Genomic DNA, 21,560 nt, shown 5'->3' on the forward strand with positions numbered 1-21,560 from the left:
AGCGCCGGGAGAGACCACTGCTGCGCGGGTTGGGGGGATCCCAGGTTCCCAGCCTCTCGGGCACGCGGGGTTACGCGCGTCCCGACGCGGGTGATGCTCCCCCAGAGGGACCCTGCGGAGGTGGGGAACCGCGTTTGTGGCGACGCGCAGCTGCTGGGGGCGCGGGGCGCGCGCAGGGGGCGGTGTCCGGGGCCGGGCTCCCCCCGCGCCCACGGTTCAGGTGGGCCATGCCCAACGCTGGCGGAGCCCGGGTCCCCGTTCTGCCCGGGCTGGATGGCTCATTCTGCTGGCTGCGCGGTGGCGGCGGCTGTGTGTGCGCCGCGCCCCGCCGCTCCCCCCGGCCCCCCGAGCCCGGGGCGCGCGCTCCCGCCCGGGCCCCCGCGGCGCCGTGGCCCGAGGCTCCGGGAAGCGCAGCCATGGCCTTGCGGAGGCTGGGGGCCGCGCTGCTGCTGCTGCCGCTGCTCGCCGCCGTGGAAGGTGAGCGGGAGATGGGGGGCGGGGAGCGGCCGCCGCGGCCCCGGCATCCCCGCTCCGCCCGCGGCCGCAAAGTTTGCCCGGGGGCTCGAGCCGGGCGCAGGTGGCCGCGGGGAGGTGTGGCCGGCCGCGTCAGGGGTGGGGGGGACGCGGGCCCCGCGGGTACCCGGGCAGCGGCGGGCGCTGATTGACTGTGCCAGGAGGAGGCGAAGGGACCATCTTGCCGAGGCTTTGTAGCCAGCCCGGCGAGCGCCACCCAGGGCCGGGGGGCTCTGCCCACGCGCGCCCGCCGCCCCCGGCCCCGCCACCCTGTAGCCCCTGCGAGCCCGACCCGGCCTTGCTCCGCACCGACCGGAGGGGTGCGGGCCGGGGGGTTTCCCCGAGCGCAGTGGGCGCTGGAAAGTTTGGCAGGGAGCGGACGGAGGGAGGCATCGCGGCTGGCCGAGGTGGGGGGCTCCCCGGCCGCACCCCCCGGGATTGGAGCCCGGCGTCCTGGAGAGCTGAGACCCGCAGAGTGGAGAGGAGCGAGCTGGCCACCCGCTCCGGTGCCTGCCCGTTGCCCGCGGCGTACAATGGGGTCCCCTCCCCGGCAGGACTGCGCGGGGGATGGGTCGGTGGGCATCTCTCGGCTGCGCGGGGTCTCCGGGCACCCCCGCCGGCCTCCGCCCCGCGGGGCCGCGGTGCTCAGCGTAGCGGCTTGGAGCCCCGGGAACTCTCCAGCTGCCGGCAGGGCCCGTACCAGATGCTCTTGCCATGTGTTGGCCTTGGCTGGGGTCGCCGGGCCTCTCCTGTGGCTTCGTGCGGTGGTACCACCCGACCCCCCGGGGGGCGCGAGTGGCTGCCAGGTTCCCCTCCAGCTCGCTAGCTCTGAAGGGAAAGTTGTTAATGGGGTCTGGGTGTGTCGTGTAGGGAATGGCTGGATTTGTAGGGCAAGCAACGAATCCGAATAATGGTTCTCACGTGCACTGCGCTTTACAGTTTCCAAACCGCTTTACAGTTTATGAAGTATTTTGCACCGTCCGCAGTTCTCTGAGGTTTATAGCGTGCTGCACCGTTGACAAGGTACTTGGAGCCTTACAGAGTGCCTTCCGGCCCTCAGTCCTGTTGAATGGTCATCATTCCCGCAACTCACTTTTAACAAGTAGGGAAACTGAGGCTTAGAAAAGTCCTATCTTGCCCATAACCATTAGGTGATAAAAATAGGACTTGGGTCTGAGGTCTTTGGAGCCCCTGGCTAGGTTTTCCTTTCACTAAGCAGGGTTGACTCCCTGTAGGGGTGAGGCATAGTGTGCCATATTTTTAATCACTTTGGGGTGAGATGTTAAAAAAAAGGTCTTGGTCGATCCAGGCACAGTGTCTGCAGGTTCTGGGGGACAAGAGTGATGGGGGACCCCTGTGCTATAACTTAGTCTCTTAGTAATGAGTGTTTTGGTGACCGCAGTGGGGAGGGGAAGGGGGGTCCCTGGATGGCAGCCACAGTTTTTGGCACTAATGCAGTTGTCCTACGGCTCCTGGAGGATTTGGCGGCTGCCTGTGGTTTCCCAGAGTGGGGTGGCTGGGGCACTGAGGGTGCCACAGGCCCTGGGTGTGGAGGGCAGCCCTGGGGCCCTGGCTGCTGGCAGGAGCTCCCTGGGATATGGCTGAGGTACTCTGGCTTTGGGGAAATGACTCATGAGCTGGCCCACTATACGTTGGGATGTTTACAGTATTATGGGGAGCTTGGCATAAATATTGCTATTTAGGCTGCAGTCAGCGGGGCTGGAGAAGAAAATTGGCCTCTCTCAAGTTAGAGAAGGCCTGGGTGTGTTTTTAATTACTGTGGGGTAGATGCACGGGCCACGTCTGTCCAGCTATGGCCCTGGCAAAGGGGTGGTTGGAATCTGGGGAGACGGCGGCCTGGCTAGACCCTAGCCCTGGACACAGAGCAGCTTATGTCACAGGAGGGGATGGCTGCTCAGCCTGCCACTTGGGGGCAGGGAAACACTAAGGCATTTAGTCCATTGGGGTCAATGGAAGTTGGCCAAGTAGATGGGGCAATGGCGTGACATTGAATTCAGAAGCCTGCTTCTTATTTGCTTGGTACACTGGGCCAGCTCTCTTCTTTGTAGGGGCCTCAGTTTCCCCAAGTGAGGTCTCCGTTTTCTCGGATTACTCTCAAGAACTGTTCGTTTATGCCCGTGAGCCTTTCTCTGAGCCTCATTCTCTTCATCTGTCACATAATTGTGGGTCCCACTTGTCTGTGGGTCATACAGGTTGTGGATAAGGGAGAAGTTCACCTGGAAGAATCGAGTATGGCTTCTGGGCAGGGGAAGGCAAGATCAGGCAGTACAAGGGACACTGCTTGGGCCCCTGTGGAAGCAGCCCAATCTGTGGGATGGAGGCCATGGAAAACAGCCCTGGCCTCTAGCACCCAGAGCCACGGGGACACCAGAGCTCCAGGGCCACCACTTCCTTCCCTTCCTTGTTCCTCTACCTCCCAACCCATCACAGGGCTGGCTGAAGCCTTATGATCTAGGAATAAAACCCCAGGCTCCAGACTGCAGGATGTAAGAGAGGAGAGGGGGTGCACGTGTGTGCATGCACGCATGAGATGGGGAGCTGTTCTTGGGTTAGAATGGTGAGCTCTGAGTCTCCCCCAAACCACGAGACCCCTCCAAGAAAAACAAAGTGTGGAACATCTGGAGCTGGGTTTCGAGTGGGATGGAGGAGCCCCGGGGACACATCCCGCAGACGAGGACGGTGGCAGACTCGCCACTAGATGGAATCTAAAGGTTGAGGTCTCAAGAAAGCTGGTCTCCCCCTCACAGCGCTTCGTTTGCTCTCCAAATATTTATGTCGCTTCCTTTCTGGCTGGGTGGTGTTGGACCCCGGGGCGGCCAGAGGAACAGGGGACAAGCTGAGAGGGAAAACAGTTGGCAAGAGTGAATGTGAGAAGTGTGTCCCCCAGCGCTGCCAGGAGGAAGTTGAGAGCCACCTGGGGCTGCATTTCTAGCTGGAAAAGGGTTACGGCTCCACGCTGCAGTCTCATTTTCTCACTCCCTGTTCTCCCGGCAATGGGCTTTCTAGCCACCCTGCGTGATCTCCTCAGAGTTGAGACGCTTGACTTTGTGATCATGAGGGTGAGGCAAACGTTGGTGGGAAAGGTAACAGCTTATGGAAAGGCCTTGGCAACAGGTGATCTGGCACTTCCTTGGGTGTGTCTGAGGGAGGGTGCACCTTGAGGGCCCCAGTGGGAACTGAGGTTGAGAGGGGAAACAGATCACAGAAGACTAAGGAGTCTGGACTTGATGCTAAGGGTGTGTGGGGGGGGGGGGGCGGGCAGAGTTTCTTAAGCTATTGAGGGATCTGGCCATTTTTTTTTTTAATGTTTACTTATTTATTTGAAAGAGACAGAAAGTGAGTCTGAGTGTTCCAGGGCCTCTTGCCTCTGAAAATGAGCACCAGATGCGTGCATCACTTTGTGTATCTGGCTTTATGCGTGTACTGGGGGAATCTCACCCCCAGTCAGTCTGTCAGGCTTTGCAGGCAAGCACCACTTGAGCCATCTTTCCAGCCCCCAGATTTGTTTTTTTGAAAGATCAGTCACTTCCAGTTTATAGGTGAGATTCAGAGTCTGGCTGTGGTGGGTTAGAGCAGGCCGAGCTGACCTCATGACACCCAGTGTAGGGTGGAGAAAAGGTGCAACCTTCAGAGGAAACAGAGCTGGACTTGAATCCCAGCACCGTGTGCCGTGTGACTTGCGGCGAGCAGCCCAGACTCTAAGGACTTCACCCCCTCTGGTTCCCCTAACACCTTGCAAGTGGCAAAGCCCTCGGTGTGTGTGTGTGTGTGGCATGGCACATGAAGTTTGACCCGATGCCCTTTTCTTTGATTCCTCTGTGGGTGTGGTCAGTGATGGCCGGGTCCAGATGTGTCCCTCTTCCGTTAGCATTGGGATTATCTGAGTGACAGGCCTCCATGTCCCTTCTTCACCCTATAGGTGTCCTGTTCCCCCAGCTCCGAGACAGCACTCCACATGGGAGTGGAATCAGATTCGTCTTATGATCCCCTCTTCTGGGTCTCAGAGGAGACCTCAGCTATCAGATGCACCCTACCTCTACGAGACTGTTTGTCCCTCACTGACACCCTCTCTCCTGCTGTGGCTTCAGTACCTCCTGGAGGTTGCTGTGGCACCTCTGTTTCGTTCATCAGTGTTCAGGTGGGGGACACATTCCTTGGACATCTTTGCAGTGTCTCATAGCCCATCAACACTGCCTGCCCAGAGCTCACCTGTGAGTTTCGGCCCAGCCAAATCCCCCCCCCCCCAACAGGAATGGACGGATGGAGCTGGCTGGGGACAGGAGTGACAGGAGTCCTAGTGTAATCTCAGGAGAAGGTCTGGACGTCCACTGAGGCTGAAGAGTGGGTTTCTAGCAGAGGCAGACCTGGCCACATCTCCCACCAAGGGCTAGTCTATTCTCCCGCCCTGGCCTTGGTACCTGGCTCAGCTAGTGACTTGTTGGGTGGGGAGCTAGGTGGGAGAATGTGTATTTTAAAACACCAGCAGAGTCTTTCTGTCAGGCAGCAGTACTTGGCCCCCAGTGAATGACCTGGGATGCAACTCAGGACTCCTGGAAGAGGAGGAGGAACCACAGGCAGGAAATTGGAAAAGGCCAAACCTGTGGTGACGTCCATCAGAGCCCTTGCCCACGGTGGCGGCTGCTGAATAGAAAGAGGGCAGGCGGGCGAGGGCGGGGACAGGGAGTGTTTACACAGCTCCCGGGGTGGGGACGCCAGCCGTTGGTGCAGCACCTGGAAGCTTCCTGATTGACATCAGCACAGCCAGCCTGATAAGGCCACCTTGAAAGCCCTTTTTAGGGCCTTTTAAAGCAGCTGCCTTCCGGAAGGTGGGGGAAGGGACACCTGTGCCACCTGGGGCTCTCAGAGGCCACGAAGCCTGGGTCTCACTAGGTGAGCTTCCTGGAGCCACCTGGAGCCCCTGGGACTTAGGGATGCCCTCTGGGGAAGACCTTCCCTGCAGTGGGGTCTTGAAGGAGAGAGGTAACCTCTGAACTTTGGTTTCCTCATCTGTAAACTGCAAACAGGGTCTGCTAGAGGCCACCGTGAGGATTACGTGACAGCCTGTGTACAGATTTGTGCCAACAGAGTGACCTCGCACTCAGCCATGCCCAGCTTCAGCACTTGGCATAACTGTGCCACGTGAGCACACGCTCTCCTCTGCCCCAGGGACTCGCTCCTTTCTGTGAAATCCCTCAGCCACTCAGCTTAGCCCTGGTTCCAGCCACTCGGTTCCAGCCAACCACGGCCATGTGGGAATGTGGGCCTGGCTGCTGCTTCCCTCCTGTTCATAAGCAGCATGCCCAGCGGGCGGTGGGAGGGCATTCCACATGGTGTGCGGACTCACGCTGCCCCTTCCTGTATGTCCTCTGGCTTGTTGCTAACCCTCTCTGAACCGTGGCTCCCTTGTCTGTCGAATGGAGACAGCCACCTTTTCTAGCTCTTGAGATAGTAGTGGGCATGGGTGTGTTCATGGGAGGAGGATAAGCTGCCTGTGCCTTGGGCATGAGGAGCGTGGCAAGACTTCGAGATGGCATGACCACTAAATCTGGGTGGGAAACCGATCTCGGGGCAGGGTGTTTCACTAGGCTGTCTGCCCTCACCTGCAGGAAAAAACGACAAAGGTATGAGGTATGCCCTGAGTGTTTTGAAGTCAGAGCGCAAGCCACCTTTGCTGAGAGGGAGGCCCCACCCCATTTCAGCTGCCTGAATCCCAGGAATAGGGTCCTTCATGGCCCTGGCCTGCTTCCAGCCCAGTGTCTGTCTGGCCACCACGTCTGTGCCACAGCGCTGATCATGATCGCCAGTGTTCCTGCTGACGCTATGCGTAGCCCACCGCCTGTGACCTGGCAGCCCACAGTGACTGGGCAATGATGTCCATTTTATAGATGAGGAAAAAGCCGCTCAGACACTAACTGGCCCCGAGCACTCCGGGGGGGGCGTGGGCATCGAGGTGGGGATTTTAACCCGAGGCTTGGTTTCTCTGATGCCCACCACACTCTTCATTCCAGCTGCTTATGGACTGAGCCTCCCTGCCCACGCCTGGCTGTGGTGAGGGTCCTTGACGCAGCCACCCAGCCTCCCCCTGACTCTTACCAGCATCCTGAGACAATGAAGGCATGAAGGTTCTAGACATCACTCACCTGCTATAAATTTGCAATCTCTGTCATGATGGCCAGAATAATGCTGTTGTGAGTTAGGTAGATCGGGTGTTGATTCGTTGTATTGCTGGGGGCACTTCCAATGAGAACAGGGACTGCAATACAGCCACGGGGCCCGTCTGCTGCCCGTGCCCACAGATGTGCCAGCTCAGCTAATGCCACAGCCACCCTGCAAGGGGGGCAGGCACCACGGGGCCCATTTTAGAGATGGGCAGACCGAGGACCATGGGATAAGATGACCTGCCCAAAGTTAGTGGCTCAATGGAGCCCAAAGCTCAAGGCCTCTCCACTAGGGCCCGCAGATTAGCATTCCTACTTGAGTTCTTAAGCCAACATTTGGAAATAGAGAGCTTTTGCAGAAAAATCCTGTTCCTGGCTTCTCTGAAAAGTCAGGCAATCTGGCTTTCCAGGCCCACGTTCCCACATGGCTATGGCTGGCTGGAACGGAGTGGCGACCGCCTCCTCAGACACATTGCTGGAGCACCGGGAAGCAGGCTGCCAGTTTGCGTCACATGCTGGGGTTGCCTTCCTGGGCAGGTCCACGTTGGCCCTGTTGGAGCTGATTCTGTGCAGGGCCCAGAGATAAATGTCCAGGGTTCTCTCTCTCCGGGTCTCGGCTGCTTCTCTGGTGACGAGGGCTGGGAACTAAGGCTTGGAGGCTCCTTCTGACGCGGGGTTCCATGTGGAGGATGAGTATCTGCCAAAAGTGAATCTGTGCTTTGCTTTTGGGAAACAGGCCGCCCAATCCTCCTAGCTCTGAGCACATGCCGGCATCTTGTGGGTTGGTGGCCTGGCTGGACGTGGGTTCTGCTTATCTAGGGTCCGGTAGGATCCCTCTGGGGGCAGCGTGCAACCGGTGAGGCCAGGAGCTTTGTCACAGCCTCACGGACATCTTGTGGGGACGACTTGCTCCTCAGTGTCCTGCACCCGCCCCTTGTCTACACCTAGCTTGTGGTTCCCAGGGGACAAAGCAGACCGCAGGGCTTTTATTTCTTTCTCTTCCTCTTCCTCCTGTTTCTCCTCATGTATATATATATATATATATATATATATATACATATTTTGTCATATTCGGAACATACCCAGGGCTTCGTGCGTAGTAGACAAGTGTTTCATTACTGAGCTGCACACCTATCCCAGGCTGGCCTTAAGCTCGCAGCGGTTCTCCTGTCTCAGCCTCCTGAGTTCTGGGCTTAGGAGCATGCTCCACCACGCCTGGTTTCCACGGAAGACTTCTTGGAGGATAGACGCTGATGTCACCAAATGTCATCCTGTCACAAAGCCAGGCTTTGTCATCCGGCTCTAGGGAAGAGAGAGCGAGCACAAGTGGTTTCCTGCTTGCTTCCATCCTTCAAGAGAAGCCCCGTTTCTTGTCAGTGGCTCAACATCACATGTCACTTGGATAATCGCGCCCCCAAAACATGTTGTAGAAGTGATGCGCAGAGTGAGATGCCCCCTCCTGTGCCACCCAGTCGTGTGTGTGCACCACCCCATAGTCTCTGGGCCAGCCTGTGCTCCAGACTTCCCTCTGGGGTGGGGCGTGGTCTTGTGTTCAGTGGGGGAGGAGCTGTGGGCCACCATCTTTGGAGATTGTTCCTCCTATGGAGTTCATAGCCAATCGTAGCGGGAAGCCCGAAGGCTCACTCCCTGCTGTCTGTCCCCTTACCACCTAAGAAGCAACTGTATAGTCTTCATTCTACCACACAAGAATTTGTGAAGGGTCGACTGTCGTCATTCTCGCTGTGGGCCAGGCACCACGGCAGACACGGAGGTCGTGGAGGGAAAAGAAGAAATTCGAATGGCATCGTTTGGTTGCTGTCATATCTGTTTGGAGCACAGGCCAGCCTGATGACATGGGTGGATGGAAACACCACTCTGGGCCTCACCTCCAGAGACCTGGGAAAGGGCCGGCCTGGGTAATAGATGGTGGGATTTTATGTGTTAAACCTTTGACAGGTTGGAAATAGAGCTTCTATCTGCTGCCTGAACAGAAGATCACGTCCAGTGTCAGGCTGGTAATAAATCACACGGATCCTGGTCCGCAATCCCCATTTTATGAGCTGTTGTGGCTGAAGCCAAGTGTGGGCAGCACTCGTGTTGGAGGGGTGGCCAGGTCCCAGGGGAGCACGAGTCCTGTCTAAAGAAGGCAGGTGCCACCCACTCCTGACCCCGTTTTTGTGCAGGAGTTGGCTCTCAGTTTTGCCAGAGCTGCTGATGTGGCAAAGTTTTGGTGTTTATGGGGAAACTGATTTTGTAATGTTCACTCCTTTTATTTTATTTTTTTCTAGACTGTAGTCCTGGTCATAGTGAACCACATTTGCCAGCTATAATTTGCCCATTAGTTAACAGTTTAGGGCCCTAGCGAGGGTACAGTTAACCCCCATTGTACTGATGGAGAAGTCCAGATTCAGAGACCCGACGTGACTCATCGAGTGTTCCACTGCAAGTGAGCTGTGGGGGTGTGAGAGCGTGCCCCGTAGCCTTGGATTGGGAAGTCTCCTTTCCTGTAGCTCCCTTGTATGGCCCTTGTCTCCCCCTTCTAGAACGATCCAAGAACATAAGATCTCCATCCTATAGGCATCTGGCGTGTTGGAGGCAGAGAGGCTATCTTCCCTCAGTGGTTATTATTTCTCCCTCTCCTCTTCTGCTTCCCTTTTCTCCTTTTCCTCTTCCCCTTCCCCTGAAGCACTGATATTGAACCAAGGCCTTGGGCTTGCTGGGCAAGCGCTGTCCCACTGAGCTATATCTATAACCCTTTACCCTTCATATTACTTTTTAAAAAAGTATTATTTATTTATTTATTTATTTGCGAGAGAGAGAGACAGACAGACAGACAGACAGATAGAAATATATATATATATATATATATATATAGAGAGAGAGAGAGAGAGAGAGAGAGAGAGAGAGAGAGAGAGAGAATGGCACACCAGGGCCTCTAGCCACTGCAGATGAACTCCAGACTCATGTGCCACTATGGGCATCTGGCTTTATGTGGGTACTGGGGAATTGAACCCATGTCATTAGGCTTTGCAGGCAAATACCTCAACAGCTAAGGCATCTATCCAGACCTTACTTTTTATTTTGATAAGTTGTCCTGGCTGGCCTTGAGCTTGCTATATAGCCCAGGTAGGGCTTGAACTTGCAATCCTCCTGCCTCAGCCTCCCTAGTGGCTGAGATTGTAGGCATGCACCACTTGGCCGGGCTCCTGTTTCTTCTTTTGTGAAGAGTTTGTAAGATGAAACCCTCCATCTTAAGTAGAACTGTGCTAGGTTAGCCCTCTGGCTGTAACATGTAGCTCAGAAAGACTAACCTACCCTTTTGAGCCTCAGTTTCTTTAATTGCACAGTAAGGTTAAGGAAGGCTTTGTGGAGTAGGTGACCTCTGAGAGATCCCAAAGCCCACCCAGGTGATAGAGTATGAGGCGGGCATTCCTCGTGATGGAAATGGCATGTGGAAAGATCCTGTGGGAGGCCTGTGCACGCGCTGCATCTGGCAGCAGAAAGTAGTCCTGGGTGTGACTGAGATTTGGAGATGCCAAGCACCAGGGCGGGGTGCAAGCTGCTTGGCCCCAGCAGGGAGAGAGCATCGGGTCAACATTCCCATTATGGCGACGACATATGTCCACAGCACCAACTTGTCACTTGGCCTGAGTCCATGGGAAGCCGGAAGGACAAAAAGCATCTGAAACGTGTAAGTGGGGAGAAAGCGGCTTAGCGCACAGTGGGATGTGACCCGCTTGAATGGGCCTTCCCCGCCTCTCCTGGGAGGCAGGGCCTGGGAACAGCCCGGCCAGAGCCCAAGGGGCCCTTTGGGAACCCACGAAAGGCCGGGGCCCAGGGAGCCTGCTCCAGTCAGGCCCCTGGCTGTGACATCGGCTTGCTTGTCCCCATCAGCGTCAGCTGTCATTCCGTAAGGCCTCAGATGGCAGCTCCTGCCGCTCTGGGTCTAGCAGTGGGAAGAGTTTCTGAGCTGCCAAGGGCCCCCCAGCCCTGGATGCCCTGACCAGCCCATAAGCATAGTCAAGACAGCAGAGCTGAGGAGCCCCTTAGACTGTCCTGGGGTGGCGGTGTTGGTGAGGTAGAGCCCCTGGCCTGGGGCCAGGAGAGCCAGGAAATGCAGGGCAGGAGTTCCCTTACTGGCTTCTTGACTGGCCAGCTGGGTCACTGGGGTGGCTGGTTCACCCTCTCAGCCATTGTTCTCCATGGGTAACATGAGTGTAAGGTCCCTTGCTCCATAGGCTGATAGGGAACTACAGTGAGGCATGCCCAAAGCAACCGTTTTCACCACACCTTGTGCTTTCTGTTTCTCGGCTTCTCTGCAAGCAGAGTAGCAGTGGTTGTAATGACAGAAGGCATAGGTGGTCAAGAGTGGACACTGGGGTTGGGGGACGGGGAACACGTGTCATTATTCACACATCCTATAGGTTAAAAAATCATCCCAGGAGGCTGAGGCAGGAGGATCGTCACAAGTTTAAGACCAGGCTAGGCCCCCTGTGTCAAAAGAATAGAAAACATTAAGGTTTAGAGGTTAATAACCTACCCAGGGATGTTCTCAATAATGGTGGAGCTGGCATCCAAGTTCACTGACTTCAGGATCGATGGGAAAAGAACTGATGTCTGCCAAACGTACAAAAGAAAAGTTGAAAGTATAGTACAGTAGGCATTCATGTAGCCATTTCCTACCATTCTTTGTGAGAATTTTGGTCATATTCCCCCTACATAGGGGTGTATGTGGTGTGTGTGTTTTTCTAAACAATTTGGATATGGGTTTCAGGCACAGACAAGAAGCCTACATTTCCAGGGAATTGATTGAGTGTGTAGGTGTGTCTCAGGCCCACTGAGCTTATGTGTTTAGTCATACTGAGGATTGAACCTGGAGCCTTGCCCATGAGAGTGAAGCTCAACTACTGAGCTATATCCCCAGCCCTAAGGCCCACTGTGTTTTTTTAAATATTTTATTTATTTATTTATTTACCTATTTGAGAGCAAAAGAGACAGAGAGAGAGAGAGACAGAGAGAGAGAGAGAGAGAGAGAGAGAGAGAGAGAGAGAGAGAGAGAATGAGCACACTAGTGCCTCCAGGCACTGCAAATGAACTCCAGACACGTGTGTCACCTGGTATATCTGGCTTATGTGGTTACTGGGGAATCAAACCTGGGTCCTTAGGTTTTGCAGGTAAGCGGCTTAACTGCTAAGCCATCTCTCCAGCCCAGGCCTACTGTTTTTTTTTTTTTTTTTAAATTTATTTATTTGAGAGCGACAGACACAGAGAGAAAGACAGAGGGAGAGAGAGAGAATGGGCGCGCCAGGCTTCCAGCCTCTGCAAACGAACTCCAGACGCATGCGCCCCCTTGTGCATCTGGCTAACGTGGGACCTGGGGAACCGAGCCTCGAACCGGGGTCCTTAGGCTTCACAGGCAAGCGCTTAACCGCTAAGCCATCTCTCCAGCCCAGGCCTACTGTTTTAACTGCTACTTGAGGACACAGATTCTGGCAGTGAGTCTTGGCAGGGAGGAAAGAGCCAGTCTTCCCACAGTTTGTCAGGTGCTGTGCGCGTTACCCCAGTTAACCAGGGACAAGAAAGATTCAGATCTTGGGTAACTCCTAGCAAAAGGTGATGTGCAACTCACAGCTGGGGCTGCTGCTTTTACAGAATTCTATGGGCTGATTTTTCTCTCCCAGTATACTTGTCTTTTAGCCACCATAGCGCAGCCCAGACGGCAAGTAGCAGTGCGTGGGGTGCGGCCCTTGCTCTCTGCGAAGCAGGGAGGCACTATAGAGTTGGGTAGATACGGTAAAGAGGACTGGCCTAGGATCCACAGCTGACCTGGTGCTCATGAGGACCTGGGGCTGTGGATTGTGTGTGTGCACATGTTTTCCTGGGCTGGGGGTGAAACTCAGGGCCTTGCTCAACAAGTGTTCTACCACTGCACCTCAACCTCAGCCCTTTTAACCCACCCACCCCCATTTTTGTTACTGGACTTGCAGAGCCAACCGTGTCATTTCCTGTTGCACCCCTCACACCTGGTACTCCTTCACCTTCTTAACTCTGCTATCTCCCTGCTGCTCATTGTGAGCAAGCCTGGACATCTCTTCCTGTTTGAGGCTCTGACCTTTCAAGATCCTCTCCTTTCTGTCCTTGGTGGCACCTTGTGTGTAACTCCATATCCTCCTAGCCAGGATGGTTGGGTGATGTACAATGGCACAGGAAGGTGAGCAGTTGGACAAGGGTGGCTGATGGATAGACGGACAGACAGGATGAGTGCATGAGCAGTCTCATGGGTTGAGTGGATTGGTGAGTGGATGTATGGATAGGTGAGTGGGTGGATAGATGACTGGGTGGGTAGAGGGGTGGATTAGTGGGTGAATTGATGGATGGATTGATGAATGGGTGGGTGGACAGATGGAGGCATGGTGGAAGGTAGTGGGGCATTTATGTGTGTGGGATAGGTAGGTGGATAAATGAACAGAAGAGTGAATAAGTACCAAAGACAATAGTCCTTCTTAGCAGTCTTCTCCCCTGAAATTCCCTTTGGTATCTGGGCTGTGACATTTCCTTATTCTCCTGTCCCTGGAACGAGCTGGCAGAGAACACACTCCCCAGGTTTAGAAAAATCCTCGGAGCCATTGACTGTGGATTTGCCAAAGTTTCTACACTGGGGAGTTCCGGAGACGTTGGCCCCTTCCAAAGCGAGTGTCTGTGCAGTAAATCCTATTTTCCTATCCACTTGGCTCATGCTCTCGGAGATGTGTTCCTGCTGTCAGGAACTGGTGCTCTCAGAGGCTGGTGACATGTGGGGGAAGAGCGGGGGCTCCCCTGGGCATTGCTGCCCCAAGCTTACACCCCTTTCCACCTCGAGCACAGACTGGTGCTGGCCAGCAGCTTGGGAACTTGGAGCCAGGGAGGGATGCAGCAGCAGGGGACAGACTAAGCATCTGGTCCCAGAAGCCTCTGCTGCCCACAGGGTGCTGCGCGCCAAGCTTTGAGTTAGTGCATCCAGTCTCCTCCAGGCTCTGTGTTTCTGTTCATCATTCTGTACATCCTTCCTCCCTTCTTTTAATCTTTCCCTCCTCTTTGTCCATCCATCCATCCATTCATCTGTCTGCCCATTTATCACTCGTTATTGAAAGCCTCCAGGGTGTTCGGAGACCTGAGAGAAATTAAACAGCATTGACCTTGTGATGTCAGAGTCACATCCAGGCAGAGGAGATGGACAAAGCCCCTGTCCTTTTCTTTCTCCCCCATCTCTTGCTGCCCTCCCCCTCCTCCTCTCCTTTTCCTCTTCCATGACGAGCGTGGTTATTAAACAGCCGCCTATCATTGTGACATGGCATGTGTTGCCTGTAGAGAGGAAATGTCTTCCAGCCTGCGCTGTCAGGGAAGGCAAGTTTGAGTGGAATGTGACCATTTTTATTTTTTTAAAATATTTGTAAGTGACTATGGTGTGTGTGTGTGTGTGTGTGTGTGTGTGTGTGTTTGTCTGTGTACGGGGACAGGTGTGCCATAGCATGCATGTGGAAATCAGAGGACAGCCTTGTCTCCTACCTTGTTTGAGACAGGGTCTGTCTGGGAACACCAAACTAGCCGGGCTGCGAGCTTCAGGATTCCCCTAACTCTGCCTCCTATTGCTGTAGGCATGTTGGGATTACAGATGCACGTACCACTTTGAGTCTGGCCTTATAAATTGAAGCCTACAGACTTGCAGAGCACATCCAGGGGTCGGGAAGGGATGCAGGTTAAAGATGCAAGCACCTTTAACCACCGAGCCATGTTTCCAGCCTCGGAATGAGCATTCTTAGCAGAGAGAGCGGCCTGAACAGAGAGGCGTGGAGGTTGGAAAGGTGCTGGCTTGTGGATACCACAGTGGATGGAAATGTGTTGAAGGGGAAAATGGGATGTGAGGTGTGAGCCAGGTAAACAGCCTTGAGTGGTAAGCTAGGTTGATTTTAGAAGCGAGAGGAAGCTGTTAAAAGACAACCAAAGCAGGAGACCGGGCTGTGGCTCAGTGGAAAAGCATTTGCCTGGGAGGTATAAGGCCCTGGATCCAGCCTCCAGCATTGCAAAAATAAATAACTAACAAATAAATAAAATAAATGAACAAGTCAGTTGGAGCAACCATCTACCTCCCAGCCACTCCTCTCCAGAGCCCCCAGGCTGGTTTGTGCCCCTACAGCCCACATCACTCCTTTGTTGGTACCAGGGGAAAGTTCTGGGCACCATGCTGAGTCTCAACTCTTCCACAGAGCCAGGAAAACCCAAGCTGTACCCTAAGAACCATCACAGAATTCCAGCTTTCAAAATATGTGGAAACTGAGGCAGAGACAGGGACAATGAAGAGGTCATGCACCGCCAGTGGCTAGGCTAGTCCTATAACAACTTATGTCCCTTTTGGAGGACATGAGTCCTTTAAAGTTGCTGGCTACCTTTTCTCCCTGTAGAGACTCGGATGTATTATTTAATGTCTGTGTTTAGCCCATTTGGGTGTAAGGTGGGATGGAAGTCAAAATTAGTAATTTTAGTCAGGCGTGGTGGTACACACCTTTAATTCCAACACTTGTGAGGTTGAGGTAGGAGGATTGCTGTGAGTTCGAGGCCATTCTGAAACTACATAGTGAATTCCAGGTCAGCCTAGAGTAGAGTGAGATCGTACCTCAAAAAAAAAAAAAAAAAAAAAGCAAAACTTAGTATTTAAATATTTTATTTCTTTTTAATATTTTATTTCTTTATTTATTTGAGAGAAAGAGAGGAAGAGGCAGAGAGAAAGAGAATGGGTGTGCCAGGGCCTCCAGCCACTGAAAAAAAACTCCAGACGCATGCACCCCCTTGTGCATTTGGCTTACGTGGGTCCTGGGGAGTCAAACCGGGGTCCTTAGGCTTCACAAGCAAACACCTTAACCGCTAAACCATTTTCCTCAGCCCTAAGTATTTTATTTCTTTATGATTTAAGTATATTTTTATTTATTTATTTAAGACAGAGTGAGAGAAAGGGAGAGAAACAGGCAGATAGAAAGAGAGAATGGCCATGCCAGGGCCTCTAGCCACTGTAAATGAACTCCAGACACGTGCACCACCTTGTGTATCGGGGAATTGAACCTGGCTCCGTAGGGTTTGCAGGCAAATGCCTTAACCACTAAACCATCTCTCTGGCCCAAAATTAGTCATTTTAAAAAGTGGTTAATCTCACTGAACTCAGTTCACCATACTGTAAAATGGGTATAATAATGATGACAGTAAAACAAAACATGTTTTACTTACTAGCATTTTTCCCTGTAAGAATTTAAGCTTCAGCAAGGCAGGGGTGTTTGTGTCTGTTTTGCAAAGGCCTAGCCAGTACCTGGGATATCGTAGGTGTTAGTTAATGGTTTCTGAGTGAGTGAGGATTATCCGTCATGCACGAGCTCCCAACAGCATGCCTGGACTCAACACTTTACATACAGAATGCTGCTTAAGCCTCCAGCCGCTATTCCGATGAGGAGATGCCTACAACTTGCCCATGGTCACAGTTCCTGGGTGACCAGCAAGCTGCTAGTGAATGCCAGGGTGCCCCTGGGTCCTGGCACATGGTGGCTGCACAGTCCCAGTCCTTCCCTAGTCTCACTCCTTTCCCAGGACCTCAGCTTCCCCATCTGGGAAGCTCCAGGCTGTCTTTGACTCCTCAGTGGGCCTCCAACATGGGCTTTTGCACTTAGACTAGGTGACTGACAACTCCAGGTCCAGCTGTCTTAGATTGCGTGGGACCCAACCATCCCCAAGGGACAAGCTTGCTGCGTCTCCTGCCCTGTGCCATGTATTTTCTGAGGGGCTTGTGCTTGGCTCCCAAGGGAATTCACCTGAATGACAGTGCCAGGAGGCCTTGGGATGGCCCCTCGTCTTCTCTGCTCCCCTGCGGTGGGCGACTGTCTCAAGGTGTGAGGCTCCAGCTGTATGTGGCAGCCCAGGCTGCCGCTCTGTCTGCTGCACGTGGGGAGAAACAAACACAGCTGTGTTTATTCCAGAAATTACGTATCATGATGATGTGCTCTCTTGGGGTGATGCCTCCCACTCAGGATAGGGGGAGCCCGGGCCCCTTTTAATGTGGGCAACTGGGCTGATGAGCACACCTTGGCCAGTGGGTTGGACCTTGGCCAGTGGGCATGCTGGCAGAGTCAGAACAGTTGGTTTTGAAGGTAGTGGACATTCTCACCTGGAGATTCCCTAGAGAGATGATCTTTGGCCTGAACCCTCCAAATTGGGGAGACTTGACGGCCTGATACTTTCCAACATGGTCACATGGGGACACAGACCTGCATAGGGGAATAAGGCCTAGGGCTAGATTCTGAATCCAGTCCTGACTGATGTCTATCACAAATAGTTCCATGGCTCCTGTTGCTTTAGGGATGAAGACCCACCCCTCCCAGGGCCAGAAGTAGTTCACTCTGCCTCTTGACGTCCTCCACTTTTACAGGTATTGCATCCCTCTGGCTTTTGTGGTCCTTCCCAGTCTCTCAGCTTCTCCCAGCACAGGGCCTTTGCACTGGATGGTGCCTGCAGCTGGGATGCTCTTCCTTCACCACCTGGATCACACCTACCCGTCATCTAGGATTCCACCCGTGCCCCCAGGCAGCTCCACTAGTAGATCTTTTACAGCATTTGTCAAAGATCTTCATTTAAAATTCATTAGCATGTTTCTTGGATCAGCATTCTCTCACGCTATGAAGTCTGCAAAGACAGGTACTATGGTTGAATTGCTGATCGCTAGAATCCCCAGCCCTAGCTGGGCCCGGCACATAGTAGGTACACAGTTAACACGTGTCAGTCGGTGGGATGAACGTGCGAATGCAGCGCTCTGCTCCGTGAAAGGGGGATACGCTTCTGTTTGTTCTTCTGGGTGACAGTTGGCAGAGTGCTGTGACATCCGTCATCTCCCTTTAATTGAACAGACTGGTATTGAAGTCTGCAGGGGCTTGGCACAGGGCCAGACCCTGGGGTGGGGGTATGGGAGCTGAGGTGGAGCAGGCATCATGGGCCCGCGGCAGTGCACGTCCCCCTGGGAGGAGGGCCCACAGGGATTGCTCCCCTCCCATGAGGATGGAGGAGCCTCCTGATGCTTGGAGGGGAAGCAGTGGAGGGGGGGCAGAGCTAGCAGGTGGGGGCATGCATCCATTCAGACCTGATAGCTCTTTCTCTACTCCTCTCTGATGGGAGATGTCAGGCCTCCTTTGCCTCTGGGAGACTTGCCCCTCGTTTGACTACGGGCAGGATACCGGACAACCTGACTGCACTGCTCCGTTGACTTTTCCTTCTCATGGAGAGGACTGATGGCAAGTGTCCGGTGAGGAGGGGAGGTGGTGAAAATGTAGGAAGAAAACCAGAGGAAGGGAGATCAGACACCAGGAGGGGTTTGGAGAGACATTTCTGAGCAGAAGGCTGTGTGAGTGAGGAAATAAGGGAGGGCGCTCTGTGGACACCAGGGAGGGTGTGCTAGGAAGAGGGACAGTCTGGGCAAAAACCCTGTGGCAGGCAGGCGTGGAGGAGGGAGAAGGGCAAAGGGGCTGGAGGCTGGTGACAGGGAGAGAATCTGTCTTCTGTCTTGAGTGAGGTGTGAGTGCTGGAGTGCTTTGAGGAGGTGCCGGAGAGGAGGCATTGCAGCCATGTTTCGCACATGTGTAGCCCCAGCATCTATTCAGGAGGTGGAGGCAGGAGGATCAGGAGTTCAAGGCTAACCTCAGCTACATAGCCAGTTTGGGGCTAGCCTGGGATCCATAAACCCCTAACTTAAAATAAAAAATATAGAGCCGGGTGTGGTGGTGCATACCTTTAATCCCAGCACTGGGGAGGCAGAAGTAGGAGGATTGCCTTGAGTTCGAGGCCACCCTGAGACTCCATAGTGAATTCCAGGTCAGCCTGGGCTAGAGTGAGAGCCTAGCTTGAAAAAAAAAAACCAAAAAAAAAAAAAAAAAAAAAAGAGGAGGTGTTCAAAATGTGCCATTCTGATGTTGGAGAGATGGTTCAGTGGTTAAGAACACTTCCTGTGCAAATATGGGGGAGGCCTGAGGAGGCCTGAGATCTCCAGCCCTGGGATCCACATAAGCAGTTGGATGTCAGAGACCTGAAAATCACAGGAGCTTGCAGGACAAAGTGCCCCTTGGGATGCCACGGGGGAGGGGGGGTCAGCTAGGGGGAGCGAGATGGGGTGCTGTGGAAGCTCCGAGGGGCTCTGAACAGCTAGTGATGTTGGTCTCCAATCAGCATCTTGACTTTGTTCACAAGATGGGAGCTTTAGGGGAAATGTCTTAAATTTCTTCTCACCCTGACCCAGGCCCACCCCCACTGGCTGGGGCTGCTCTGCTGCTGTTACGATGGAGACACCATGTTGTTGGTTTCCAGAATTAATAAGTTCCTAACAATTTGGGTTCCCGGCAGTAATGGGGTGGCTCCAGGCACATTCTGGGCCATCCAGGGGGAGCAGAGGGTAGGAGCCAGGTGCCCTTGCTCTCCTGGGGCTGGGGCTATGTTGGAGAACAGCTGCCCAGGGGTTCTGCAGTAACCCAAGGAGGTCCAAGTTTTGGAGACAGCTCCTTCCACGTGTGACCAGACAAGTGGCATCTCCTTTTGAAGCCTCATTTCCTTATCTTCAAAGCGTGAGGCATCATACCTGCTCAAAAAATGACCGTTGCATATAAGGCAGAGCCCAGCAGGTTGTACGGGGACTGTCACCAGCCTAGGTGTCACTGTTTCGGTCTCACCCAGATTTCAGGGAGCTTGTTCAGCTCTCAGAGCTCTCAGAGCCATGGCAGCGGCCCCAGGACCCTCAAGGGAATGTGCTCAACTCCATAGCCCCATGACCGGTGTGGGCTGTGTGGACCTCAGGCAGTTGCACAGCCTCTCTGAGTTGATGTGCTTCCTTGCTAAGCCGTGAGTGTAACAAGCGGGTCTCCCTCCCAGGGCTGCTAGCATGAACCTAGAGTGCTCCTGGGAAGGCTCCCAGGGTGGGGCTGTACTCCAAGAAGTCTGGCTGCCTTCTGCCCAGATGTGTGGGCCTCCCAGAGGTGGTTGTCAAGAGCAGAGGGGCCCTGGGAAAGGTGATGGGTGGAGTGGGAGGGTTGGAAGGGCGTGGGGGTCCAGAGGGAGCCTCAGACAGTGCTCTTTAATTTTTGAGAAGGCCTTTCCCTGATCTTCATATAATTAAGAGTATTTTTAAAATGCTTGTTGAAATAAAAATAGTCCATTTCCATATGACTTCACTTCATTCCACACATATGCTCACCCATAGTCGGGGTTTTTGGAACTGCCTTCTTTGCTTCTCATTACAAGATTCTTATTTGGCCGGTAGGTAAATATTTAGGGGGTCCCCCTTTCTGATTTGCAATCAGAGCCCTTCCAGAGGCCCTGAGTGGCCACAGACATGGGTATAAAGCATGTTCACACTGAGAGACATGTTCTTGTGATTCATGCTTGGTGGCAAGACCGACTGTGTTGTCTTTGGTTGTGCATGCGTGCACGCATGTGTGTGCGACATCCTGAGACAAAGTCTCTCCTTCTGGAACTCACCCAGTATGTTAGACTGGCTGACCAGAGAGCCCCAGGGATTCTCCTGTCTCCACCTCCCCGACTCTAGGATTAGAGAGGCGCCACCACACCCGGATTTTTTATGTGGGCTCTGGGGATCCAACTCAGGCAGTGCAAGGGCCTAGCCAAGTTTCCTCCCTGCGGTTGTCCCAGAATCCCTGTGCATCCCTGTCCTCAGCCGCCTGTGTGCCCTTCTGTGTTCCGCTGGGGAGACCAAAATGCAGACAAGCAGGCACGAGGAAGTGCTGATACCCACTGAGAAGCCCTTCCTCATGGGAACTGGGGCTCCACGGAGTGGGCGCCTGGCACTCATGGGCAGTGCGAATGCTCTGACCTCCATAGTGTCTCTTTGGCCCCGCTGAAGGGTCCCTCTCTCAGGCTATGAGAAAGGGAAGCTGTTATGATCGCAGCACTCGAGGGCTGAGGCAGGAGGGTAGAGAATTTAAGGGCAGCCTGGGATATGTAGTGAGATCCTGGCTAGGAGGGAGATAGAAGGGGGCGTGGAATCTGAGAGGTACAGTAACTTGCAACAGGCCACCCAGCCCAGCAGAGGCAGACCTGGTTTTTTTTTTTTTTTTTTTTTTTTTTTAATTTTTATGTTTTGTTTGTTTGTTTATTTGAGAGTGACAGACAAAGAGAAAGAGGCAGAGAGAGAGAGAATGGGCATGCCAGGGCCACCAGCCACTGCAAACGAACTCTAGACGCGTGCGTCCCTTGTGCATCTGGCTAACGTGGGTCCTGGGGAATTGAGCCTCGAACTGGGGTCCTTAGGCTTCACAGGCAAGCGCTTAACCGCTAAGCCATCTCTCCAGCCCAGACCTGGGGTTTGCCGTCTACGGCCATTCCACCCTGATTGCACCTGAACGCATCAGGACTGGCTTTGAATCCCTTCTTCTGGTCCTCAAGCTGTTCTCAAACCCGCATAGACTGGTGAGTGCTGGTCGGTCGAGCTGAGAGCTGTTGCTGGGCTTGAAGACTCCTGGCCCCTGGCACCAGAGCACAGTAAGCGTTGAGGAGCTCGGAATCTGTCCCAGTCCCCCGTGTGGAGCCTTTCTACAGAGTCTGTCTGGGCCCAGAGCTCTCTGAGGCCCTTTTGAGAAGCTGTGCCTCTGACTTCTGGTCATCCCAGCACACACCAGGACAATTGATGGCATCACCTCACCTCCACAGCCTCCCGGGTAACTCTCATGTCCTTAGGTGACAGGCAGAGGAGGCTCCCCAGTCTCAGGGGAGAAACTAAGGCTTAGAGATGTGTCTTTCCTAAGCAAATGGAGTGGGAGTGTTCCTTTTCTGGGGTTGTGACTTCTTAGGGGCCATGAA

At 53.9% G+C, this 21,560-nt stretch overlaps 1 protein-coding gene across 4 annotated transcripts in view; it reads left to right on the forward strand.

Annotated features, from left to right (window-relative positions):
- The first annotated feature begins 396 nt into the window (after positions 1-396).
- The window catches only part of Ephb2 (EPH receptor B2), a 186,217-nt gene continuing 165,053 nt past the window's right edge, over positions 397-21,560 (forward strand). Inside the window, exon 1 of one of the 4 annotated variants that reach the window (XM_045150353.1) lies at positions 397-477. In XM_045150353.1, coding sequence (XP_045006288.1) covers positions 417-477 — 61 coding nt within the window. In that variant the 5' untranslated portion in view covers positions 397-416. Of the gene's footprint in view, positions 478-21,372; positions 21,419-21,560 lie in introns of those variants that run through there. The other 3 variants (XM_004657541.3, XM_045150352.1, XM_012948541.2) reach the window with 3 other exon arrangements.

The sequence above is a fragment of the Jaculus jaculus genome, chromosome 5 (genome assembly GCF_020740685.1).
Source record: "Jaculus jaculus isolate mJacJac1 chromosome 5, mJacJac1.mat.Y.cur, whole genome shotgun sequence".
Classification (NCBI taxonomy): domain Eukaryota; kingdom Metazoa; phylum Chordata; class Mammalia; order Rodentia; family Dipodidae; genus Jaculus; species Jaculus jaculus.